Source organism: Helianthus annuus, chromosome 5 (genome assembly GCF_002127325.2).
Source record: "Helianthus annuus cultivar XRQ/B chromosome 5, HanXRQr2.0-SUNRISE, whole genome shotgun sequence".
In the NCBI taxonomy this organism is placed as follows: domain Eukaryota; kingdom Viridiplantae; phylum Streptophyta; class Magnoliopsida; order Asterales; family Asteraceae; genus Helianthus; species Helianthus annuus.
The window spans coordinates 173,552,601-173,577,464 of record NC_035437.2 but is presented as its reverse complement, the minus strand read 5'-3'; the positions used below and the strand labels follow the sequence as shown (position 1 = coordinate 173,577,464).

At 37.0% G+C, this 24,864-nt stretch overlaps 3 protein-coding genes across 4 annotated transcripts; 2 read left to right on the top strand and 1 right to left on the bottom strand.

The window, feature by feature from the left end:
• The first annotated feature begins 1,853 nt into the window (after nucleotides 1–1,853).
• On the top strand, nucleotides 1,854–6,483 carry LOC110942224 (7-deoxyloganetin glucosyltransferase). Its single transcript, XM_022183974.2, has 2 exons — nucleotides 1,854–2,401; nucleotides 5,363–6,483. Exons 1-2 carry the CDS (start codon nucleotides 1,897–1,899, stop codon nucleotides 6,298–6,300), a joined length of 1,443 nt encoding a protein of 480 aa, XP_022039666.1. The 5' UTR covers nucleotides 1,854–1,896; the 3' UTR covers nucleotides 6,301–6,483.
• A 3,296-nt stretch (nucleotides 6,484–9,779) lies between these two features.
• On the top strand, nucleotides 9,780–15,920 carry LOC110942223 (putative UDP-glucuronate:xylan alpha-glucuronosyltransferase 3). 2 transcript variants are annotated; one of them, XM_022183973.2, is made up of 3 exons: nucleotides 9,781–10,065; nucleotides 13,255–13,464; nucleotides 14,066–15,920. In XM_022183973.2, exons 1-3 carry the CDS (start codon nucleotides 10,001–10,003, stop codon nucleotides 15,732–15,734), a joined length of 1,944 nt encoding a protein of 647 aa, XP_022039665.1. In that variant the 5' UTR covers nucleotides 9,781–10,000; the 3' UTR covers nucleotides 15,735–15,920. The 2 variants fall into 2 exon arrangements, with proteins under 2 accessions (XP_035846317.1, XP_022039665.1); XM_035990424.1 differs by lacking the exon at nucleotides 13,255–13,464 and having other exon boundaries at nucleotides 9,780–10,065.
• An 878-nt stretch (nucleotides 15,921–16,798) lies between these two features.
• Nucleotides 16,799–22,041, bottom strand: LOC110942221 (probable phosphoribosylformylglycinamidine synthase, chloroplastic/mitochondrial). The gene is made up of 4 exons (XM_022183972.2): nucleotides 21,934–22,041; nucleotides 21,787–21,849; nucleotides 18,890–21,670; nucleotides 16,799–18,405 (listed from the first exon to the last, which is right to left on the bottom strand). Exons 2-4 carry the CDS (start codon nucleotides 21,826–21,828, stop codon nucleotides 17,026–17,028), a joined length of 4,203 nt encoding a protein of 1,400 aa, XP_022039664.1. The 5' UTR covers nucleotides 21,829–21,849; nucleotides 21,934–22,041; the 3' UTR covers nucleotides 16,799–17,025.
• Between the last annotated feature and the right edge of the window lie 2,823 nt (nucleotides 22,042–24,864).

Below are 24,864 nucleotides of genomic sequence, written 5' to 3'. Positions count from 1 at the left end.
GGTTTATTTATTTGAATTTTTTATACTAAATTGCATAAATCAACCTTTATGTTAATATCTAAACTGCATTTCATATCTTTCACTATGAAAATCGGCAAAATCCAACATTTATGTTCATGTTTTGTAACGTTCTATAACCTTTATAGCTATCATCGTCCAAAAACTCAGTTAACTTACCTCACATGCTTTGCATGTGAGGGTACTATGGTCTTTGATTACATAAAGTTTGATTTGTACAAAAAGATTATTTATAATATAAACGTTGATTTGTGCAAAAAGATTATTTATAACATAAAGGTTGATTTTTGCAAAAAAAAAAGTTATATATATAGTAATTTTTTTTAATAAACATTATTATTTGTTAATAATTGTATATTTTTATATATAAAAAATAGTTTTCAATTTATTTTATAAAAATTTTGATTTTAATATTTTTATAAAGTAAATAATAATGACAAGATAAATTACTTTTTATATAAAGTATAAATAAAACAAAAATTCTTTTAAAATAAAGTTATTATAATATCCGGAATATTTTTATAATTATAACGGATGTTTTAAAACTACTCAAACTAAAAGGTATTTTTTTATATATATGTAACTATGTGTTTATAAAAACAAAATATTAGACAAATTTATATCGATAACAGAACTACTAAATTAATTTGACGTTTAAAAAAATCGTTAAAAACTCTAGTAAACAAATTCTAAATATATAATATGTAAATAATACAAATACAATATTAAAAATATATATGCAGTTTAAGACATTCTATTATTTCTTATTGCATTTGTGTTAGTATTATTTACATATTATATATTTAGAATTTGTTTACAGAAGTTTATTAAAGATTTTTTTAAACGTCAAATTAATTTATTAGTTTCTTTTATCGAGATAAATTTGTCTAATATTTTGATTTTATAAACACATAATTACCTATACATAAAAATACCTTTTAGTTTGAGTAGTTTTAAAACGTCCGTTGTAATATATATTTATTAAAATATTCAAGATTTTACAATAACTTTATTTTAAAAGAATTTGTGTTTTAGGTATACTTTATATAGAAAGTAATTTATTTTGTCATTATTATTTACTTTATAAAAATATTAAAATCAGAATTTTTATAAAATAATTTTAAAACTATTTTTTATATATGTTTATATATATATATAAATATATAATTATTAACAAATAATATTTTTTGCAAAAAAAATATTTTACTACACATATAATAACATTTTGCACAAATCAAACTTTATGTTATAAATAATCTTTTTGCACAAATCAACTTTTATATTATAAAAGACCATAGTACCCTCACATGCAAAGTATGTGAGGTAACTTAACTGAGTTTTTGGACGATGTTAGTTATAAAGGTCATAGAATGTTAAAAAAACATGAACATAAAGATTGAGTTTTGTCGATTTCATACTGAAAGGTATAAAGTAAAGTTTAGGTATAACATAAAGGTTGATTTATGCAATTTAGTCTTTTTTTTATCAAAGTTAACTGAGAGTTATATCTGTGTGTTTATTCTTGCTTTTGCTATGCGTTATTAACTTTTATTTATATGATAGAAAATAAAATTAAAAGCAAGTTAAACGATAACCTATCTTTACTTTATTTTGATGTTTTGATTTTCTATAACATGCATGCATGTATAAGGATAACATATAAGTTACTTTAGCAATATAAAAATTTGACCCGCAAGTTTACTATAAAACAAAATATACAAAATAATCAGATATATTATATGCTTAATATCTAAAATATGTTTCCATCACATGAATATCATAGTATTTTAAAAATTATCTTAGTCTATAAATAATCTATTGATACATGTTAGTATCCATTGCATATTATTGTTGAGTGTATAATTAAGAGAGAACTTCATGGGTTCGAAACAAGAAAAGAAGCCGCATGCATTGTGCATACCAGTTCCAGTACAAGGTCACATTAGTCCCATGTTAAAGCTAGCCAAAATCCTACATTCCAAAGGCTTTCTTATCACCTTCGTGAACACCGAGTTTAACCACCAACGCATCGTGAGATCTCAGGGTCCTCAAGCCGTACGTGGCCTCCCTTCCTTCCGGTTCGAGGCCATCCCTGACGGTCTACCATCGCCACAAAACCTTGACGCCACCCAAGACGTCCCATCTCTATCACGGGCCATTGAAGAAAATCTTTTGGATCCGTTTAAGACTCTAGTCACCAAAATTAACACTTCTAGTTCACCGGTGACTTGTATAGTGGCTGACGTGCTTATGAGCTTCACCCTCGCTGCTGCTTCTGAATTGGGTATTCCGGAATTTATGTTTTGGACCAGTGGAGCAGGTTCATTATTATGTATCGATCAATTCACAAATCTTTTGGAGAAGGGATTGATGCCCCTTAAAGGTAATGAATTATTAATTTGTATTTTTGTTGCATACATCATTAAATAAAACACAACTTCACAATAAGGTTTTGTCTAATTTTAGGGTTTGGTCAAAAGAAAACACTAGCAACTTAAAATCCAGGGACAACCACTAGTCCACTACAACTTATTGTATTATATATATATGGTAGGATCCTAAGAAAAATCCACTATATCTGAGAAATATTCTAAACCAAACATTTCCTTAAATTTTTTATAATATACATATATGTATAGTTTAAAATTGGCTATATACGTATATGTATATTCTTAAATCTTGAATTATACACATATGTTATAGTTAATTTTAAATTATACATATGTATATATTACGGAAAGCGTAGACAAAATATGTGGTTCAGAATGTTTCTTAAGTTTCACAATTAGCCTAGTGTTTTAAGATTAGGGTAAAATGCAAACTTATACGAGTTGTGAGAACTTATAGAACCCGGTCTTACAAAAGGTTTTTTCAAAAAAAAAATTTTTTTACCAAAAATCCTAAAAAATCAACTTTTCCAAAAAAAAATCATTTACGGCAATCGTAAATACTATAAAAACTGTTGTCATGCTTATGTTATCACCTTTTTATATCTGCTGTAAGGGGCCGAAAAACACCATTTTGAAATTTTGTTTTACGACAGTCTTTCTAAACATTTTAATCATGCGCTGTGAAAAAAATGGGGGCAAAACTCGCATGCGAAGCACAAGTTCTCAAAGTTCTCACAACTCGGAGTGCTTTTCCCTTGATCTTGATCCTATATATGTGTGTGTATGGTTAGGGTAAAATGAAAACTTATGCCGATTGTGATAACTTAGAGAATTCAGTCTTACAAAATGTTTTTTTTTAAGTTTTTTTTTTATCAAAAATCCTAAAAAGTCATTTTTTTCCAAAAAAAAAAAAACGTTTTTTTTTTTCTATTTACAGCAATCATAAATACTGTAAAAAGTACAGCAGCTGTAAGGGTCCGAAAACACCACTTCGAAATTATTTTTTTTATTTTTTTACAGCCGTCTTTGTAATATTTTAATCTAGTGGTGTGAAAAATAGGGGCAAACCTATCACGGAAAAGCCAAGTTCTCACAGCTCGCAAGGATTTTCCCTTGATTTGAATCATGTGTGTGTGTGTTAGGAATCTTAAAAGAAATACATCCTATTTAAGAAACTCAAGAAAATTCTAAAACATACATTTTCTCCAAGCAAAAAATCTAATCGCATGTTTTTAAGAGGTTTTTTTTAATATATACATATATGTATATTGCCAATTCTTAAACTATACATGTGTGTATACTATGAAACATATATGTACGATACTTATTTTTCTACTTTAAACACGTATTTTAGACATATATACACTAGAAAAAAAAACATATTTAGGACCACAATCTTTTTTTACATACATATATCTATAATCATTTATACACGTTTGTGCTTATATGTAAATTATCAAACATAGATGTAAAATACTTATATTTCACTTTTAACACGGATATACATATATGTATATTTAAAGATTGACAATATACACATTTGTATTATCAACTATACATATATTTATATATATAAAAAAAACTGATAGAAAAAGCTTCGATTTTCCAAAAAAAAAGTTGCATTTTTTTATATTTTTACTTAGGGAAAACATATGATGCAGAATGTTTCTCAATTAGCCTACTAATCTTCATACAATCCTAACCTTATATATATACACACACGTATCTCGTGAACTACATAAGTTTTTCTTTTCAAACATCAATAACATATAAAACAATTGAAAATATTAAAAATGATTAAAAATATGCCTTACTCAAGCTTTTTAAGTATCTTTTAAGATTTCTTATTATCTCTTCTCTAATAACTTTTGTGCGTTAGTTTAAAAAAATCGAAAACGTAGTGTTTAATTTAGTTTTCTCAACATTTCGATATATTTGTTGTTGAAAATGAAGTTGTATTCAAATTAAAATATTTTAGTTATCCTAAGTATATCGAGTATTTCGATACAGAATGAGAAACATCAATATCAATATCAATATTAGTATTATCGGTATCGGTATGGATATTCATGTTTATGTTTTCAATCAATATGCACAACTTTTTTTTGTGTTACACTATACAACTTTTGTGTAATGAGACCATTATAAATAAAAAAAAGTTTTGTATCGTAAAATATATCAAGAACTAGTATCGGATTGAACCAAATGTATAATGACCGAACAACATCGGTACCAGTCTTAGTATTCCTAGAACCAGTATCAATATTTGTTTTTTCGATTTTTATTAATGTAAAACATGTGTCAAAACTCCGCATATCCGAATTTACACACCCTATTAATTTTTAACCAATTTTATTTAATTACTTTTTGCTTCTTAGTAATTAATCATTACTTAGAATTAGTGCTAATTAATTTTAAAATCTCCCTTAAATTCTTAATGCTTATCCATTGTGTCGACCAATAGAGTTGGTGGCATGTTGGCAAATACAAAACCTTTAGGAACAATTAAGTTTGGAGGTTTTGAGTTCGAGTCCAACAAACATCAGCATTAAGGAAATTCGCCTTTCAATAAATAAATAAAATCCACTGCGGCTGCGATGTTGCGAAACTACTTTTTCTTGTTTATTTATCTATTTTTTTTTATTTTTTAAGGCGAATTACTTTAATCATGTCGTCCAGAAGACTTGAACCCAAGGCCTTCAAACCTAGGTGTTTGTTAGTTATTACTTTTCAACTATCATTAGTGCTGACATAACTCTACATCTCATGATAATCTATGTAAGCACACTATTGTACATAATTAAAATTGGATGACCACTTAGATTGATTCAAACAATGTTGGGATGTTATCTCATATGTAGTTATAAAGTACAACACTGCTCATATTAGCTTTGTTTTTCATAGACTATTTTTTCTGGAAGATTAACTTGAAAATCATTTTCTTTCATCTACAGATTCGAGTTATTTAGTAAATGGTTATTTGGATACAGTTCTAGATTGTATACCTGCCATGAATGGTATACGTCTAAAAGATATCCCTCCTTGGATTAGATATACCAACCCAGGGGATGAAATCATGGTTCATTTCTTTTGTTTACAAATAGAGAGAGCAAAATCAGCTTCTGCCATATTTTTTAATACTTTTGATGAACTCGATTGTGATATTTTAAACGCAATCTCTTCAAAGTTTGCACCTTGCTATGGAATTGGCCCTTTACATCTACTCGAGAACACGATCGTAGACAAAGGTGTAGCATCCTTCAAATCAAACCTCTGGAAAGAAGAGTCTGAATGTGTAAAATGGTTGGACACGAAAGAATCATCTTCGGTTGTTTATGTGAATTTTGGTAGCATCACAGTAATGACATGTCAACAGCTGGTTGAGTTTGGATGGGGACTCGCGAAAAGTAATTATTCATTCTTGTGGATCATACGTCCTGACCTCGTGGTTGATGAGGCTGCTGTTCTTCCACCTGAACTGTTGGCGGAGATTAGCGGTAGAGGGTTCTTGGCAGGTTGGTGCCCCCAACAACATATCCTTAACCACCCGGCAATAGGAGGGTTTTTAACGCATAGTGGATGGAACTCGACAATTGAAAGCATTTCTAGCGGAGTGCCAATGATTTGTTGGCCGTTTTTTGGTGACCAACAAGCGAATTGTTGGCTGGGTTGCAACAAGTGGGGTATCTCCATGGAGATTGACAACAAAGTAAAGAGTGATGAGGTTCAAAAGCTAGTGATTGAGTTGATGAAAGGGGAAAAAGGAAATTTGATGAGGAAGAAAAGTGTTGAATTGAAGAAAAAGGCTGAGGAAGCATGTGCTTTTCCTTCTGGTTCATCAGTGGCTAATTTGGAGAAGATAGTTCATCTCATGCAAACTTCTTCTAAATGACCCATTTCTCTTTAAAAGAAAATAAATGCATGTGTTTTTTTATTGTAATCCAATTGACTTTCTATAAATGTATTGTACTTCATGTGTTCCACATATTGTGTGTCACCTTATTAGTTATTATGGCGTAAATGTGTATTTTTTTATCGTCATCTTATAATATATCGTGCAGGTGTTATTGGGCTATCATATATTCATGTAATCATATTTCACATAGAGAGGTGTGTGCTAGCGTTGTTATTCTCTAAATTGTCTCTTAGCTCTTATTTAGTCAAACCACGGCGAAGCCCGGATTTTGAAACTTTTAATAATATGTCTCTTCTTATATATACTAGGTGGATTCGCCCGCGCTTTGCGGCGAGATACTCTTTTTTCCTAATGTCATTTGACGCAACACGTTTGAAGAGTTATAATTGAATATTTCTAGGCATTTGAAAGTATACACCTAAAGTCAAACTAAGAACTTAGGCTTTTAAAAGCCACCTGCTCTACTTGTTTCAATAGTTATACACTCTTTTGTTCCAAATGACATATTTGCAACTCGTCCTTGCAATATATCATGTTATCAATCAAGATTCAACAAAAAACATGTTATACCAAAAGCACAAAACAACATTGTAGAACTATATAGCTTTTAGCAATAAAGAAAAAGCAACGCTCAGTTAAGGGCTTAACTAATAGACAATTTAAACATAATATTTTGATAACAGCCATGAGATCACCTCACGTGCTTAAAAAATAAGAAGGTGTGCACCACAACTCCAATGGAATCAAACTCTCAGCCTTTTCATTTCATTACTAGATTCTTGTCATAGGCCGCGCGTTGCGGCGGCAACGACTTAGTTGTTTATAGTTAAGGACACGTTATGTGATGCGTTAATTATATGAAAATGTGTGTTTCGACGTATCCGATCTAACTCTCTATAACCTATATAAGCACTACATCATCCTTATATTTGAATCAAGACCTATCAACATCAACAATCAATGACTCGAATTTATACTGTCGAATGACCAGAGTCAGACTTGTTTCCAAACATAATTTACGTCAAAACATAGACCAACCAAAATCATACGCAAAAATAAGCATGAAAACGTATTATACTTAACCAGAGTTGTTTCCGAAAAAAATTATGTCGAAACGTGAATTTATATCGTTTACACTGAAACATAAATTTATAGTCACCCATAAAAATAAACATGAAACGCATTATATTGACCCGACTTGTTTCCGAAAAAATACATGAGAAAAGTTACGTCGAAACGTGAACTTATAACGACACGTACTTAAAAATAACCATGTGAAACTATAGTTTTTTTTTAAAGCTAAATAATGAAAATACGGATTAGAAAGTGGATAGTCGTACACAAAACAAATATCTAAATACATACCTACATATATTTATTATTTGCATATATACAGGAAAAGAAAAGATAAATAAACAAATGTATATAGGAAAAGAAAAAATAAAGAAACAAAACAAAAATAAAAGAAAATAGAAAAGGAAAAAAAGTTGAGAAGACGTGCTGAATAAAAAAACAATAGAATAGAAAAAGGTATTGAGACTACTAAATGAACAAAAAATAGATCAAAAAAAAAATGGAATGGAAGAGAATCGTACTTGGGTCTATTGATTACATAAGCAAAGCCTTAACCAATACATCCATCTCTCATCTTGTTACAAACTCACATGTTACTATAATATATATAAAAAAATGGGTCGGTGGCTTTGATGTGACAGCCACCGACCATTCTCTTTAAGATTATATAAATAGGCAAACCCTTTAGACACCCAAGTACTTATATTCTTGAGACCATTTACAAGATTTTAGGATCTTACCAAACTAATTCCGTAAAAAAAATTCCTCCTCGGTCCAATGCATCATGTTTACCTTCGTTTTTTTTTTTTTTTTTTTTTTTTTTGGTGTGGTTGTGGGTGAAGAATATGGTTTGGGGTTGTGTATTTATAGATATAAAATGTAATTTAAAAAAAAAAATTGTTTGGCATAGCGGCTACCCCCAACGGCTACTTTGAAATAGCCAACCACAGCCTGTCATATCACCCAGTCCCTCCACTCCACGCCAGGCACAATCTCCACGCCAAGCGGACAATACCAAACCCAACGCTGAGCTGGGATGGTGTAGCCAGCATTAAACCCTCTTCACCGCCAGAACCCACGCCCCTCAGCCAATACTCTTATGAACTTTCCCCATTTACTTGTAGTTTTCATTTTTTTAATATTTTGACTTTCTAGAAGTCAACCATTGCATATGTACCTTCTTCAAGTTTATTATTATTATTATTATTATTATTATTATTATTATTATTATTATTATTATTGTTGTTGTTGTTGTTGTTGTTGTTGTTATTTTACTCTTCTAAGATTTTGAAAGAAATATTTTAACGACTTTGATAGTGATTTTTAAGTGTAAAGAATAAATATGCTTAATTAGACTTTTGAGTTTGGCTAAATTTTCTGTTTCATTTCTTTTGTTTTTTTTTTGTTTTTTTTTTTTGTTTGTAACACTCTTCTATTTTTTACCTTTTGTCATTCAAATCCCTAACCATTACTTTCTAAATTTCAATCCCTAACAATTCCTCTCTTACGTTATTTGTTTACATTTTTGTGAACCGACGAAAACACAATTTAAAGAAAATCATAAAGATAAAAAAAATATAAAAAAGCATAACCCTCACACTCGTTTCATTGGTCCTTCCGGATTGACCTAAAACCACCACCATCCACCTATTGATTCTCATTAACCCACATTTTTTAACAACCTTCGTACACCACCACTCATCGCCTCCTACCGCATCATTCCTCTTCCACCAACCACCATCACACACAACCGTTTTCTCATTTTACGTCTGTTATTTTTAATTCATTTTATGAACCGAATCGATATACTTCGAATAAGCGCAATAAGTAAATAACACCAACCAATGTTTTGAAAAAACGGTTCAACATAGCCGGTTATACCGGTTGAACCATCCGATTAAACCGTCCGGTACACCCGGTTGAACCGCCCGATACACCCGGTTAAACCGTTTTTGAAGCAAATCTGGTACGATATAAAAACCGGATTTTAAAACATTGACACCAACGCACCCTAACCGATCCATTTGTTAATTGGGTTAAGGATTTATTCAACAAACCTACATATAAGGCTTGTGGGTATGGTGACGGAGATGAAGCCGGCGACGGGATGAAGACGGAGGGGGCGGCACGGTGTTCAAACCGGCGACGGAGGGGGGACCCATTGTTTTGCTCCGTCCTGGACGTCGGAATACCGACGGAGAGGACGATGACTGGACGGCGACGGGGGTGGCGGCACGGTGTTTGGCCCAGCGCCGGTCCAAGACGGTGGAGGCCGTTCCTCCATACCGTGTAGCCTAATAACTCATGTAAACAAACCTATTGTTCAAGGGCCACTATTGTAACACATCAATAACATAGTAACATTTATACAAATTGACCTTAATTTTAACTAACAACATTGATACAGAGTCATAAACCTTTCAACGCTGAACCGAAATCAATCAATAAAGTTTTTCCTCATTGTTGCTGTAAATTCTCTCTTTTTATCGGAGATCCCAATTCACTGTACAAAATTCTGCCCTAAAATCGTTTTTGGGGGGTCAACATTTTCAAGTTCTTGTGTAGATCGCAGATGCAGCTCTGCTGAACTGATTCGATTGCAATGAGAGGACTTCTCGGTGCATCGCCCACTGCAATTGAGCCCAGACACCGTCTCTCAGTAACCAAGTAGATCTCTTACTCTTTTTATATATGAAATCATGGGTTGTGGTTAAGTGCACACCAGGTGTTTGTGAAAATGTCTGTGAGAAGAATTGTTCGTTTTTTTTGCATATTTGTTGTTTTATTTAGTTGATTTTGTTAACCTGATTTTATTTGGATCAAAGTGGAATTGGGTTTAAAATGTAACTTGATCTTGCTAGTTTTTAAGAGGGGTTACAGTATTGTTATTAGGATCAAAGTGAATAAGTGGTTATTATCTTATCTAAGCTAACTTTTGATAGTTGGAGCTATGCAGTTAATAGCGGCGCTATAGCGGTGCTATAGCGGTTAGCGGACGTCTGGGTTTGTAGCGGTCCAAATAGCGGTGGCTCATAGCGGTTCCGCTATTAGCGACGCTATAGCCCGCTATTTGCCGCTATTTGGAAACCTGTATAGTGGTCAAAGTCAGATTAGGTCAAAGTTTGAAAAAAATCGGTCAAAAGTCGCCTATAATCGGACCAAATCGGTCAAAACTGGATCAGATATTAGTCAAAATTTGACCAAATCGGTTAAGTGAAACGAATTGTTACCTTAATTCGAACAAAAATCAGTTGTTGCTCCATGATTTTGAACCATTGTAGAGATAACTGGGTACTATGCCTGATGAAGAAGAGAAGGGGAGCGGGAAAACGGATGAAAGTGGGGATGATTAGGGTTATTTAAGTTTGGGTATTTTAACATATAACCCCCCTCCATCTTCATTAGTTTATATTTAGTCCTCATACTTGTGAATTTATATATAAAAAATATAAAATTAGTGGTATATGTATATAATATATATAAAAATACATAAAATATGCATGGTAAATATTACCGCTATATCACCGCTATACCACCGCTATAACCTATATATCATATAGCGGGCCTTGACCGCTATTCGATTTTGAACCGCTTTAACTGCTTAGAGTTGGAGATTTGACAATTTGAGTTTATAAAAGTTCAGGTGGGACTAGGTTAAGTTACTTAAGATTGTGCAAGTCAATAGTTTTTTACTTGTGTGGTTCTAAGTTTTCATTCGGTTTCAGCATGTATGTTAAACTTTATCATCGTCCCCTAACATAAATACAAGATTTTAATGGATTGAATGGTTGATGCTTCAACTTTAGGGTTGATGTAGGGCTGCAAACGAACCAAACGTTCGGCGAACAGTTCGTGAACCGTTTGGCGGGAAGTTTGTTTGTGTTCGTTCGTTTATTAAACAAACGAACACGAACAAGAAATTTCGTTCGTTTAGTTAAATGAACAAACATGAATAGAGGTCGTGTTCGTTCGTTTATGTTCGTGAACGTTTGGTAACGTGTTCGTTTGTGTTCGATAGTTCATTAGTGTTTTTAATTTTTTGTATTTATTTAAATATCTCAAAATTCTGACAAATTAAATATCTAATAAGTGTCAGTGTATTATATATTCTGTTTATGAACGATTGTTTGTGTTCGTCTGTTTCTATTTGTGTTCATGAACATTATTTTGTGCTCATTTGTGTTCGTCAACGTTCGTTTTTGTCCGTTGTCTAAAATTAATAAACAAACACAAACGAACACGAACAAGTTCATTTCCTTAACAAACGAACACGAACATAAAATCTCGTTCGATAAGTGTTCGTGAACAGTTCGCGAACACATATATTTCTTAACAAACGAACACGAACAAGGTCTTGTTCGTGTTCGTTTGGTTCGTTTGCAGCCCTAGATGTGAGTGTTAGATTGATAGTTGTTCAAATAAAAAGTTGATGATAAATTTTGCTGCATTAGTTTTTACATTTAGAAAGTACGAGTGTCGGATCTTTGTGCTTGTTATTCCAAGACACTAGAAGTGGTGTACCTAAACAGAAAGAAACATCATATACTCTTGCCAAACTTGTTGTACAAGTAACTGAGAAACGCAAACTAAAAAAAAGTTAAGTTTTGTAGTAGATACCATGGCTTATGTCACCATTGATAGTTCATTAGCCTTTAGCTAAATCGAGAAAATAGTTCAAATTCATACAAAAAAAAGTTGGGAGTTATACACATAGTTATCGATAGCGGCCAAAGCGACCGCTATCGAGAATAGCGTGTCGAGGCGAGACATGGTCGCTATATGGTGTATAGCGCTGAATAGCGTGAAACTTGCGGATTCCGACGGCAATTTCTGCCGGAAACTTGCTGGAAACTTGCCGGAAACTTGCTGGAAACTATGAAGAAGAAGAACGGCTGCGTTTTTGTTGCGTTTTAGCCTTTCTAGGGTTAAATAAGTTATGGATTTTAACATTTAACCGCTCTATCTTTCATTAGGTTACATTTAGTCATTAAAACTTGTAAAATTTACATAGAAAGTGTAAAATTAGTTTGTGTATTTTAACATTTAACCCCCCCTATTTTCACTAGCTTACATTTGGTCCTTAAACTTATAAATTTATACATAAAAGGTATAAAACTAACGTTATATATAAAACTAACACTAAACACGAAATAGCGGGCGCTATTTCATCGCTCTCGCTACGTAGCATATAGGTACGTTGTCGCTGTTCGCTATCGATAACTATGGTTATACATATGTGGTTTTCTTGACATAATTCAAATAGGATTACATTTTATTTCCGTATGTAATTTATAAGTACGTATTTGAAAAATTAATCGGTATTTGGGCATCATTGGTTTGCTTGTGTACTTCATAAGGTGTGTAACAATATGTATTACATATTAAAAGAAAGAGTAAATTGCCATTTTAGTCCCTGTGGTTTGGGCCATTTTGCCAGTTTAGTCCAAAGGTTTCATTTTTAACATCTGGATCCAAAAATGTTTTATCGTTGCCATTTTGGTCCAACTGACTTAACTCCATCCATATCTGTTAAAGCTGCCAAGGGCATTTTTGTCATTTCTTTTTGGTCCAACTGACTTAACTCCATCCATATCTAACAAAAATGCCCTTGGCAGCTTTAACAGATATGGATGGAGTTAAGTCAGTTGGACCAAAATGGCAACGATGAAACTTTTTCGGATCCAGATGTTAAAAATGAAACCTTTGGACTAAACTGGCAAAATGACCCAAACCACAGGGACTAAAATGGCAATTAACTCTAAAAGAAATGATATATGACCATTTTGAAATTTTCAAGTTTGTTTAATAGGGACTCTATGCATATTATTTAACGTAGTTAAATTTTCTATCTTTCAGTGAAGAATCAAGCAAAAAAAGGTCTTTTGGAAGTAGAGCCTTTAGAGATGGTGAAAGGCCGTATCTTAGTTTTAATCAGGACCGAAACGCAAGCTGCAAGTTTTCTACTTTAAAGCTCGTTTTGATAATTATAATATTGGGAGCATTCTTCACACTCCTACACTCGCCAGCTGTATATAACACAGAACGCCCTTCCCGTTCAGGATCTCGGTACATTATATTTTCTAAAAATGTGTCGATAACGGGCCAAATGGGTCTAATTTGAAAAGTTGGTACATAGTGAAACCAGGCATTTTACATTTTCGTCCCTGAGGTTTGGCTGCTTTTGCGACTTTCGTCCAAAGGTTTGTTTTTCCACATCTGGATCCAAAAGGTTTGAAATGTTGCCATTTTCATCCAACTCGTTAACTCTATCCATTTTTCTCCGTTAAATGGGGGCATTTCTGTCTTTTTAGACATTTATAGTGTTTTTTATTTTAAGAAAAAAATGTCTAAAAAGACGGAAATGCCCTTCATTCAATGGAGAAAAATGGATGGAGTTAACGAGCTGGATGAAAATGGCACGATTTACAACCTTTTGGATCCAGATGCGGAAAAACAAACCTTTGGACGAAAGTCGCAAAAGTGGCCAAACCTTAGGGACAGAAATGGCATTTTACTCTTTTATAAATAATATTTGTAAATATATAATCTAATATTGATTTAGATATTCTAATAAAAATGGACATGAAAGTGTTGGTCCAACCCAGTCTGTTTTGACCCGTTTCATTTTATCTGTTTTGACCCGTTTCATTTTTCCGTTTGCACACAGGGCTAGTTTGGTAGAAAGATGGACAAACGAGAATTCTCCGACAGACAATGACCGCTACTTATCCCATTCAAAAGTCAACTGGAACCATATCTCTGGAATAATCCGGAACCTTCCAGACACAAACGAATACAAAGGAGTAGGTCTACTAAACTTCAACGCAACCGAAATCAACCAATGGAAAGAGATAATACCGGACGCTGAGCATATCGCCCTACACCTCGATTCCGTCACTAAAACCGTCACTTGGGAAGACTTGTATCCCGAATGGATCGACGAAGAAGAAGAATTTGACGCTCCCGTATGCCCCGAATTACCAAACATTCACGCTCCAAAAACACCGAGAATCGATTTGATAGCAGTAAAGCTTCCGTGTTTAAAGACGCGTGATTGGTCGAGAGACGTCGCCCGTTTGCATTTACAACTTGCGGTTGCGAGACTTGCCGCTAAATCTAAAGGCCGTCGTTCGGTCAAAGTGCTTTTGGTGACGGATTGTTTCCCGGTTCCGAATCTGTTTACGTGCAAAGAGCTTGTTGTACGTAAAGGGAATGTTTGGTTATACGAACCCGACCTTAACAAGTTGCGGGAGAAGGTTCAGCTTCCGGTCGGGTCGTGTGAGCTTTCGGTTCCTCTTAACGCCAAAGATTATCGATACTTGGGAAACCCGAAACGAGAAGCGTACGCAACCATTTTACACTCGGCTCACTTTTATGTATGCGGGGCGATTGCGGCAGCGCAAAGCATCCGGATGTCGGGGTCAAACCGCGATTTAGTCATACTCGTCGACAACACGATAAGCGATTACCACCGGGAAGGCCTGGAGGCTGCGGGATGGAAAGTCCATACGATCGAAAGAATTAGAAACCCGAAAGCGGAAAAGGATGCGTATAACGAATTTAACTACAGCAAGTTTCGTTTATGGCAGTTAACCGATTACGATAAGATCATATTCATCGATGCGGATTTACTTATCCTTCGAAACATCGATTTCTTGTTTGAAATGCCGGAGATTACGGCTACCGGGAACAATGCCACTTTGTTTAATTCCGGTGTGATGGTGGTCGAACCGTCGAATTGTACTTTCAGGCTGTTAATGGATCATATCAACGAGATTGAATCGTATAACGGCGGAGATCAAGGGTACTTAAACGAGATTTTCACGTGGTGGCATCGGATCCCGAAACACATGAACTTTTTGAAGCATTTTTGGGAAGGTGACGAGCCGGAAAAGAAGGAAATGAAGACGAGACTGTTCGGATCGGATCCACCGGTTCTGTACGTTCTTCATTATCTCGGTTTAAAGCCATGGTTGTGTTTTCGAGACTACGATTGCAACTGGAACGTGGCAAAGATCCAGGAGTTTGCTAGCGACGTTGCGCATACGAGGTGGTGGAAGGTTCACGATGCGATGCCGGAGAATTTGCATAAGTATTGCTTACTTAGATCGAAGCAAAAGGCGGCGTTGGAGTGGGACCGACGGCAAGCGGAGAAAGCGAATTATTCGGATGGGCATTGGAAGATTAAGATTCAAGATTCGCGTTTGACGACTTGTTTCGAGGAGTTTTGTTTTTGGGAGAGTATGCTTTGGCATTGGGGTGAAACGAATTGGACCGATAATGGGACGGCTAATGCTCTGTCTCCGCCGGTGACGATGGCACTGCCGTCGTTGTAGCTATCGGAAAGTTATATGGGCATGGTTGATGGTTTATACCTTAGTGAGTGGTATGCAATCTTTTTGAAGATAGTTGCAAGTTTATGAAGGTGAAAGTAAATTACTTAACATGATACATATGTTTTTTATAACTTACATGTTATTGCTTTATAATTATATCAAGTTTAATTTATTAAATTTACATAATTATGTCGCTTAGGCCGGGTGGTGTGGTATAAAGCCCCTAGGGGCTTTATCACGCCACGTAATCGAGCGGGGTTATTGTTAACTCGCACGGTGTGAAATAAAGCCTTTTAAAGCCCCCATTTACTAGGGTTGTAAACGAGTCGAGCAAGGGTGGGGTCGAACTCAAGCTCGAAATTAATTCAGGCGGTTAAACTTGGCTTGAGCTTTACGTCGGGGTTAAACGAGCCTAAGAACGAACCAACGAGCCGAGCCATGGGCCGAGCCGAGCTTAGCTCGAGCTGGGCTTGGTTACAAAATGAGCCAGCTTGGTTCACGTCATCTCAAATTGAGTTTTTTTAGCTAGTTTTTCTCGAGCTTCTTTCGAGCAAGCTTCGAGCCGAGCTACGAGTCGCGAGCTTTATGAACAGCCCTACCATTTACTATATGTAAAAAATAAGAAAAAAAAATCAAAAAATAAAAAGACAACTGATTGGTTGTTACTCTCTCTCTCTCCTCTTTCACGCCTGCTAACCCATTGGCGGAGACATGCCATAGCACCCCCTTTGGTGGCCGGGAAATGGGGGAAGGGTGCTATAGGGCGCCAAACTTGCTGAGTTGGCCAGGGGCGGTATACCACACCCCCTGGTCTTATAGAGAAGACAAATTGCAATGTAGCGATGTGTGGCTTCTCTCGTTACTAGCCAATTGGTTTTTAAAGCCAGTCGGTTGAGCGGATAAACAGTTAGTTTGGCGCCTGTCCAGTTTAAAAACATTGACTAGTTTATTAACAGTTTTCGTATTAGGAAAGAGATTACAAGGTAGTGTTTGTGGTACTTTCGACGGTATCTTGGCCAGATGAACCCTTCAAACTCGAAAGGTAAGACTAAATTTAGCCGCTGTTAAAGAACAAGTCGAAAAATAAGTCGACAAAGCACTTGAAACTCGAAAGGCAAGACTAAAACGACAAAAAAGTGTCCGAAAATAAGAAACATCTCCAGCAGTTGACAAACCAGACATCTGTTCATAGCATGACAACTTTTATGTAAATTATTAAACCCTTCAAGAAACTATAATGTCTGCATCATTCTCACCAAGAAAACTCTTGAATCAACGAAATCGCGACTTTTTACGAACACCATTCTCGAGCATTCTGAAACATCTTCAACCACGGGCTCGGTCCTTTCTTTTCAACATCCCAGTCCTTCGGATACCACGGGAACTGCCACATCAGAAAACACCGCTCAGGGTGCGGCATCATAGCCAGATGCCGCCCATCTGGCGAGCAAATTGCCGCCACACCTAGCGGCGATCCGTTAAAGTTAAACGGATACGTTTCCGTCGGTTTTCCGTCATCATCACAGTATCTTACCGGAGCCAAGTCGGACGATAAAACTTTATCGAAAATCATTTGATCGGGAAAATACGCTTTTCCTTCACCATGTGCGGCCCAAACGCCTAACGTACTGCCTTCCATCCCTTTAAACATTATCGCTGGCGATTCTTTAATTGTCACGTTAGTGAACCGGCACTCAAACCCGCCCGATTCGTTGTGTACGAATCTGGGCTGGGCCGGATCACCACCGGATCCTAAAGTTCCACCGACATTCGGGCCCGGGATCCAGCCCAGTAGAGCCATGAGCTGGCACCCGTTGCAGACCCCGAGACTAAACGTGTCTGGGCGGTTATAGAACTCTTGAAACTGGTTTAAAAGTGACGGGTTGAACCGTATCGAAGCAGCCCACCCCTTTGCGGAATCGAGCACATCAGCGTAACTAAACCCGCCGACAAACACGACACCCCGAAACCCGCTTAGAGAAACCGACCCGTTTAACAGATCCGACACAGTAACATCCCACGGCTCAAACCCCGAAGCGAAAAACGCAGCCGACATTTCACGGTCACCGTTACTACCCTCTTCCCGAATTATAGCCACTTTCGGTTTGGTACCAATGTTCATGTAATTTTCATCGGTGAATTTCGGAGTGAAAGTTAGCTTCCATGCGGGTTCGTGTCGGTTCTTTAATCCTTCTTTTTCTGCGGTTACACAAGCAGCTAACTTATGCTTCGTTTCGATGTGAAACCCGGTTTCTTCCCAAATATCACGAAGATCGACGGTTTTCTCATCTAAATGTTTCACTCCATCGATTTCTAAACTAATCATCGGCTCGGCGGTTACTTGTCCTACAACTTCCGAAGAGACACCACGGTTTTCAAGTATCGCGGTCACCTCATTAACATTGACTTTGTTGACCTCGAGAACAAGACCGAGTTCTTCCGAGAATAATGTCTCAAAAATGCTTTTTCCATTGGAATTTAAGTTGACTTGAACACCACAATTTCCGGCAAACGCCATCTCAAGAACCGCGACGATAAGACCACCGTCACTGATATCGTGACCCGCTGAGATTAATTCAGCTGTTAGTAGATCCTGAACAGCCTCGAAAACAGTTTTGAGGTAAGGAACATCGTCGACATCTGGGCATTCATCACCAATTTGGTCAAACACCTGCAAAAATAATTTTTTTTAGAAAAAAAAAAGAGCATTTTGGGTCGACCCGAATCATTTCAACCTGCAAACTATAACTTATTTGACCCATTACATAACCCAAGTCATTAAACATTGAGAGTAAAATGCCACTTTCGTCCCTAAGGTTTGGCCACTTCTGCGATTTCCGTCCATAACTTTAAAAACAAAAAAAGAGTAAACTTCCGTTTTGCTCCCTGTGGTTTGGTCACTTTAACGGTTTTGCCCCAAACATTTAAAAATAGCCATTTTACTCCCTGATGTTTTGGTTTTGTTGCCAGTTTGCTCCCTGCGGGGAGCAAAATGGAAACACAAACAATTTGGATGAGTTAGAGGCGGGGAGCAAACTGGCAAAAAAACCGAAACATCAGGGAGCAAAATGGCTATTTTTAAAGGTTTGGAGCAAAACCGTTAAAGTGAACAAACCATAGGGAGCAAAACGGAAGTTTACTCTAAAAAAAAGTACCTGAGCGAGAGCAGAGCCACCTAACCGTCGTTTTCCTTTAGCCAAATCAACATGAAGCAAAACTCCATCATCCTTAAGTTTCAAATCAGGTGTAACGGTTTTCGTTATATCATCACACGTGACGTAAGCACTGATTACAAGATTACCGGGAGCTTTAACCACTTCACCGGAAACACGAGCCGCCATCGATAAACTATCTTTACCACCATCAATCGCAATTCCAAGTTCAATCATAGCTTCCGATAGCGCAATAGCCGCGTCATACATCGCCGCACCTTCACCGTCAAGTTTAGCAGCATACATCCAGTTCCCGCTCGCTTTAACATCACTTAAATTGGTGATTTTAGCCCAAACAAGATTCGTTAACGCTTCACCAACCGCCAAACGGGCCATCGCTTTTGGATCGAGTAAACCCTTAATCGGTTGCTCCCCGATCGCACACGCGCCGCCTGTGTAATCGGTAAATGTTTGGCCGATAACCGCCACGTCAGCGAGAGTGATCTGTAACGGACCGACGGTTTGTTGCTGGGCGACCAGGCCCGTTACGCAGCGATCGACTTTGGTTGTTAAAAACCGTTTAGAACAGACGGATGGTAATCGTAACACGCGTTTAAGCGAATCCATTAACGTGATCCCGGGAGCGATGTCGAGTGATTCGACTTTATCGTTTACACGATGGAATTCGAATGTTTTTTGCGGCATGTCTCCGAGAACTTTTTCGAGTTCGAGATCGACAGCTGGTGGTTTTTCAGGTGCGTAACTGTCGACTAACCGTACATGACCTTCACCGTTAATAACCCCAATAACCGCCACCGAAACCCGTTCCCTTTTACAAACAGACTCTAACAGACTACGGCTTTCGGGTTTGACCAATATCGCATCTTGTTCTTGATATTCCGCACCCCAAATCTCCAAAACCGACATCGTATGATCACCGACAACAATAGCTCGAATATCGATTGTCGCACCTTCGGGATAAATGATCTCTTTAACGACATTACAATTACCGCCTGCACCCTGATCGTGTATGCTGATAATTGGGTTATTCTCACCCATTTCGATACACGCACGAACAACCCGATACAACTTTTGTGCCATCTCAGCATCGCCACGCTGGACAGCGTTAAAATCCAGCTCAGCGTCATTCTGACCGCTAACCATACTCGACGCAGCACCACCTCCCATTCCGATTCTATACGCGGGCCCCCCGATTTTAACAACCAGCATCCCGATTTCAGGCTCGCCTTTTGTGATATGGGTGTGATCGATTTGCCCGATACCCGCACTGAACATGATCGGTTTCAACCATTCCCGCCGTTCCCCGCTTGGAAGCCGCATTCCGAATGTTCGTGTGTACCCTTGAATCAACGGTTCACCGAATTTGTTACCGTAATCTGACGCACCGTTGCTTGCGTCAACGAGAATTTGTAACGGTGAAGCTAAATGCGACGGGTATTCAAAAGACGCGTCTTCCCATGGAGCGTATGACCCCTCAATGTTAAGATTCCCGACACAATACCCAGCGGTTGACGCCACAACAAAAGATCCTCGACCCGTTGCGTGTGTATCCCTGATTCGCCCTCCGGCACCAGTTTCCGCACCGGGGTACGGTGCAACCGCACACGGGAAATTATGGGTCTCCGCAGTAAACAGGATATCAAGATCACGCCCAACCGGGGTTAATGAAGACGTAGAACCAGGATGCGTAGGTCGTAACGGATTCACCGGAAACCCTTTGATCGCACTCGAGTTGTCTTTAAACCCGATCACCGAATTGTTAGGGTTAGCCTTTAACGTACTCTTTACAATCTGCATTAGCGTTTTATCCATAGGTTCACCGTCTACGATAATCTTCCCGGTAAAAAACCAGTGCCGGCTATGTTCGCTGTTCGATTGTGCGATATCGAAAAGCTCAACGTTCGTCGGGTCTCGCTTAATATCGTCTTTGAACAACTTAGTGTAGTATTGTAGGTCTTGTTCGTCGAACGCTAAACCCATTTGCTGGTTAATTTCCTCTAACGCTTGTCTCCCCTTTTCCATAACAGGTACGTAATACACCTCTTCGGGAACTATACTCGTTTTGAAAGACGTAAGCTTATCGGGATAAACACATTCGGTCATTCTATCGTGCACCATTGCAGCAAAGTCAAGAATTTGACTTTCTTGAAGCGGTTCACCGTCAGCCTTAACGTATAACAGATACCGCCTTGACCGTTCTAATCTGTTGACTTCCGTTAGCCCACACGCTTGACATATCGACACCGCGTTTGCAGACCATGCTGTGGTGAACGATAACCTCGGCCCGACTTCAACAACCACTGTGTTAAACCCTTCTTTCGTCTCTTTACCTATAAAACTTCCGTCCCCTAAATTCTCCGGCTCGTACGTCTCTTGTAACAGCCATTTGAGGACCGAAAGCTTCTCACTCGACAAGCTTTCGTCAAGCCCGATATTAAAACACTGTTCGGTTTTCAACCCCACAATTTGATCAGAAATCTTGGTCTGAACCGACTTGAGTAACTCGAAACTCGCACTTTCTTGAATCAATGGAGTTCTGAAGAAATGAATCACTTTTTCAGTGACCAAATCCTCAACACTCCCTAACCCTTGTGTATCTACTGAAACTACAGCTTTGACTTTCTCAGAGGCATTTCGTCGAACACCTTTACTGCATATTCTCACACTAGGGCTTTTTCTACAATGAGATGAACCAAAAAGCAAATGGGAATTTCTACTTTTTGGTAAGGGTTTAGGCAAGAAAAAGTTATAATTTTTTGATCCCTGAAATTGTTTAAAAAATTTATATAAATTAAATAAGTATAAATAATATTAAATAAGTATAAATAATAAGCTTTATATAGTTCAGAAGAATTAACAGAAGAATATAACAGACATACTTGTAAGAGGTCTGCTGCTGTGATATCTAAAGATGAAGCCATTGTTGCATGAATCGATATGAACTGTAACACATAAAGATTCGATTTTTATCAACTTATGAAGATAAAAGTTTGAAAAAGATTGAAGAATATGAATAAAGATTGAACCTTTGAGGGGTGGTGGTTGATCGGAAGCGGCAGAGGAAGGTAGCGTTGAGGAGTGAAAGAAACGACTGATGTATGTATATACACAAAGGAAGACAAGGGTTTAGGAGATTTTTAGGGTTGTTATTGATTGCAAAGTAGTCCCTCTACTCATAGTTAATTACTAAGTTGGATAATAAGTTTGGTTAAGTGTTTGTTTTGCGAAAGTGGTTTGAGAATTCATAATAATCAAAATTAGGGGTGTGTACAGTTTGATTTGGTTCCGTTCAGTTATTAGCATTATTTGTAACGATAACTGAAGTCATCAGTTAAATGGTTTAGTTTATTCGGTTAATTCGTCGGTTTTCAGCTCGATTTATTCGGTTAATTTCAGTTAATAACCAAACATTGGCTAATTTTTTTGTTTAGAAATATATGTAATGGGGGTAAAAATCAATGTTGTAGAGATCGCTAGGCGCTAATCGGGTGGTGAGGTACCGCCTACGGATTAATCGGGATTAATAGGAATTAATCGGATTGGACTTTTTATATATAATTTTACAAATTTATATAAATATAGAGTTAATTTTATATATTTTATATATAAATAAAGTTTGGGAAAGATATGTAAATTAGTGAAAGATAGAGGGGTGTTAAATGTTAAAAAACCCAAACATAATAAAACCTAATCCCTTGCCCACATTCATCATATGTCGTTCTTCATCGTTCATCAGATACAAACACAAAACACAAACCCTAATCCCCAAATTCGCTCCATCTAAACAATTAGTTCTTCAATGTGGTTCTATTTTGAACAATGGATACGGATGCAGGTCTGATTTTGGTTCGAATCGAGGTAAGAACTCATTCCACTCGATAGATTCGGTTCGATTTTGACCCATTATGATCTAATTTTGACCTGTTTTTTGATCGACTAGTTTAATTTCAGACGATTTTTTACTGATTTTGACTTTTACCGCCTAAGTTGACCGATTTGGGATAATCTGGGCGGTGGACCTCCGATCGGCGCCTAGGCGCCGATTAATCGACCGCCTAATCCGATTTCTGCACACTAGTAAAAATACATGAAATGGATATATAAATACATGAATTTTATGTATAAATAATAGAATGGAAGTATAAAGACATGAAATGAAAGTATAAAACAAGAAATGGAGGTTTAAAAGCAAGAAATATATGAAGATTTAAATGATTTGGTTCGGTTAATTTCGGTTAACCAGTGGTACAAAAATATCCAATAACCGAATTTTTGGTTAATTCGGTTTTGGTTAATTTCGGTTCGGTTTTGTCGATTTCCAGTTCGGTTACGGTTAACGGTTCAGTTATTACTCACCCCTAACGTCTAGGGGTGCAAACGAGCCGAGCAGCTCACGAGCTACTCGAGATCGGCTCGAGAAAAAACTCAAAAAGAGTCGAGTCTTATCGAGCCCGAGCCGAGCTTGAGCCTAAAACAAAGCTCGTTTGTTTATCGATCCCGAGCTCAAGCCTCGCATGTGAAGCTCGTTAGGCTCGTCGAGCCTTATCGAGCCTTAGTGTAAACGAGCCGAGCTTATTTAAACTTGTTTACAAGCCGACCTCGAACCTAAAAATAAGTTTATTTAGTAAACGAGCCCGAGCCCGAGCTTCCCTCATCGAGCTCGCGAGCCTAAAAATTCTATTATTTATATTATTTTTATTTAATATACTAATTAATAGATCATAAACGAGTCGAGCCCGAGCCGAGCTCGAGCTTGAGAAAATACAAACGAGCCGAGCTCGAGCATTGAAAACAAAGCTAGAATCGAGCCAGCTCGAGCCTGAGCTCTCATAAGTTAATCGAGCTCGAGCCTGGTCGAGCTCAGGCTCGGCTCGTTTGCACCCCTAGTTACAGCACAACGTTGCTGCAGCTTTTTCCTGTTTTGTCCTTTTTACGTAAAACTCCATAACTTCTCCGATATTCATCTGATTCACTTCAAACTTGTTTCTAAATGACCGTAAAATATTTACCTACATAATTAATCCAAAATCCTTAACCCGGATTCTTAGCTTTTATGAATTACGCATTTGTTACCCGAACGAGCATATAATTATTTGACTCGTTTCAAGATTTGAGCACTAAGCTCAAATCTTGCTTATTCTTTCCATATGTAGGATCGTAAAACGACCTAACGAGTCGATCAGAAGAGTGCTTAGACATAATCAGAGGCGGAATTCATTGATTCTGTCTTTGTTTAGCTTGAATTCACTTTTAATAGTCTCTTGTATTGATCAGAAAGCAATTACAGACACGGAGACACTTCGACGGAGCTTCGCCGTCGGAAATCACAACTGAACTAACTAACTTGATTCCGCTCGGACTGTCCTATTTATAGACCTTCTGATTCCGCTTGAACATGTTTCAAGCGGAATCTCAACCTTCATTTCGAGCGAAATCAGAACAAACTATTTCAAGCGGAATCAGGGCATTTGAGATTTCGCTTGAAAGTACACTATGTCATTTCGAGCGGAATCACTCCTAATTTCCACTATCTTGATTTTCGTGCACTGATTTATCAGATCTAATCTAAGACTCGAACGAAGATGAAGTCGACAGACAACTGCACCAACAGACTCCCCCTTGAATGTTGACAGAATCTTCAGTGAGAGTCTTCAACATGACAACTCTTCAATCTTGATCGGTCTTCTTCAGGAATTTTTCCTGGAATCATGTACCCGGATCTTTCTATGGCTCTAACTCTCGTCAAACTCCCCCTTTCACCAAGCTGGGATCGCTGTCTGGAATTTGTTATCACCTTTGAAATTACATCCTGGCTTTTTTTCTGATTAAGCTCTTCTCAGGTTCTGATGCATCTCCTGGCTTTCCGTAGCAACAGGATCAGAAACCTTTCTATCACCTACACACGTCTCAAACACTCATAAACAAATTTTCTCATTTAAGGGCTTATCAAAAATTTG

Bases quoted from the DNA above. Each gene is read 5' to 3' on its own strand.
- LOC110942224 (XM_022183974.2), top strand. From the start codon at position 1,897: ATGGGTTCGAAACAAGAAAAGAAGCCGCATGCATTGTGCATACCAGTT. The intron at 2,402-5,362 runs GTAATGAATTAT...TTTCATCTACAG, and splicing joins GGGATTGATGCCCCTTAAAG to ATTCGAGTTATTTAGTAAAT.
- LOC110942223 (XM_022183973.2), top strand. From the start codon at position 10,001: ATGAGAGGACTTCTCGGTGCATCGCCCACTGCAATTGAGCCCAGACAC. The intron at 10,066-13,254 runs GTAGATCTCTTA...TCTATCTTTCAG, and splicing joins CACCGTCTCTCAGTAACCAA to TGAAGAATCAAGCAAAAAAA. The intron at 13,465-14,065 runs GTACATTATATT...GTTTGCACACAG, and splicing joins CCTTCCCGTTCAGGATCTCG to GGCTAGTTTGGTAGAAAGAT.
- LOC110942221 (XM_022183972.2), bottom strand. From the start codon at position 21,828: ATGGCTTCATCTTTAGATATCACAGCAGCAGACCTCTTACAA. The intron at 21,671-21,786 runs GTATGTCTGTTA...AAACAATTTCAG, and splicing joins CAGCAGCAGACCTCTTACAA to GGATCAAAAAATTATAACTT. The intron at 18,406-18,889 runs GTACTTTTTTTT...TTATTTTTGCAG, and splicing joins GTGGCTCTGCTCTCGCTCAG to GTGTTTGACCAAATTGGTGA.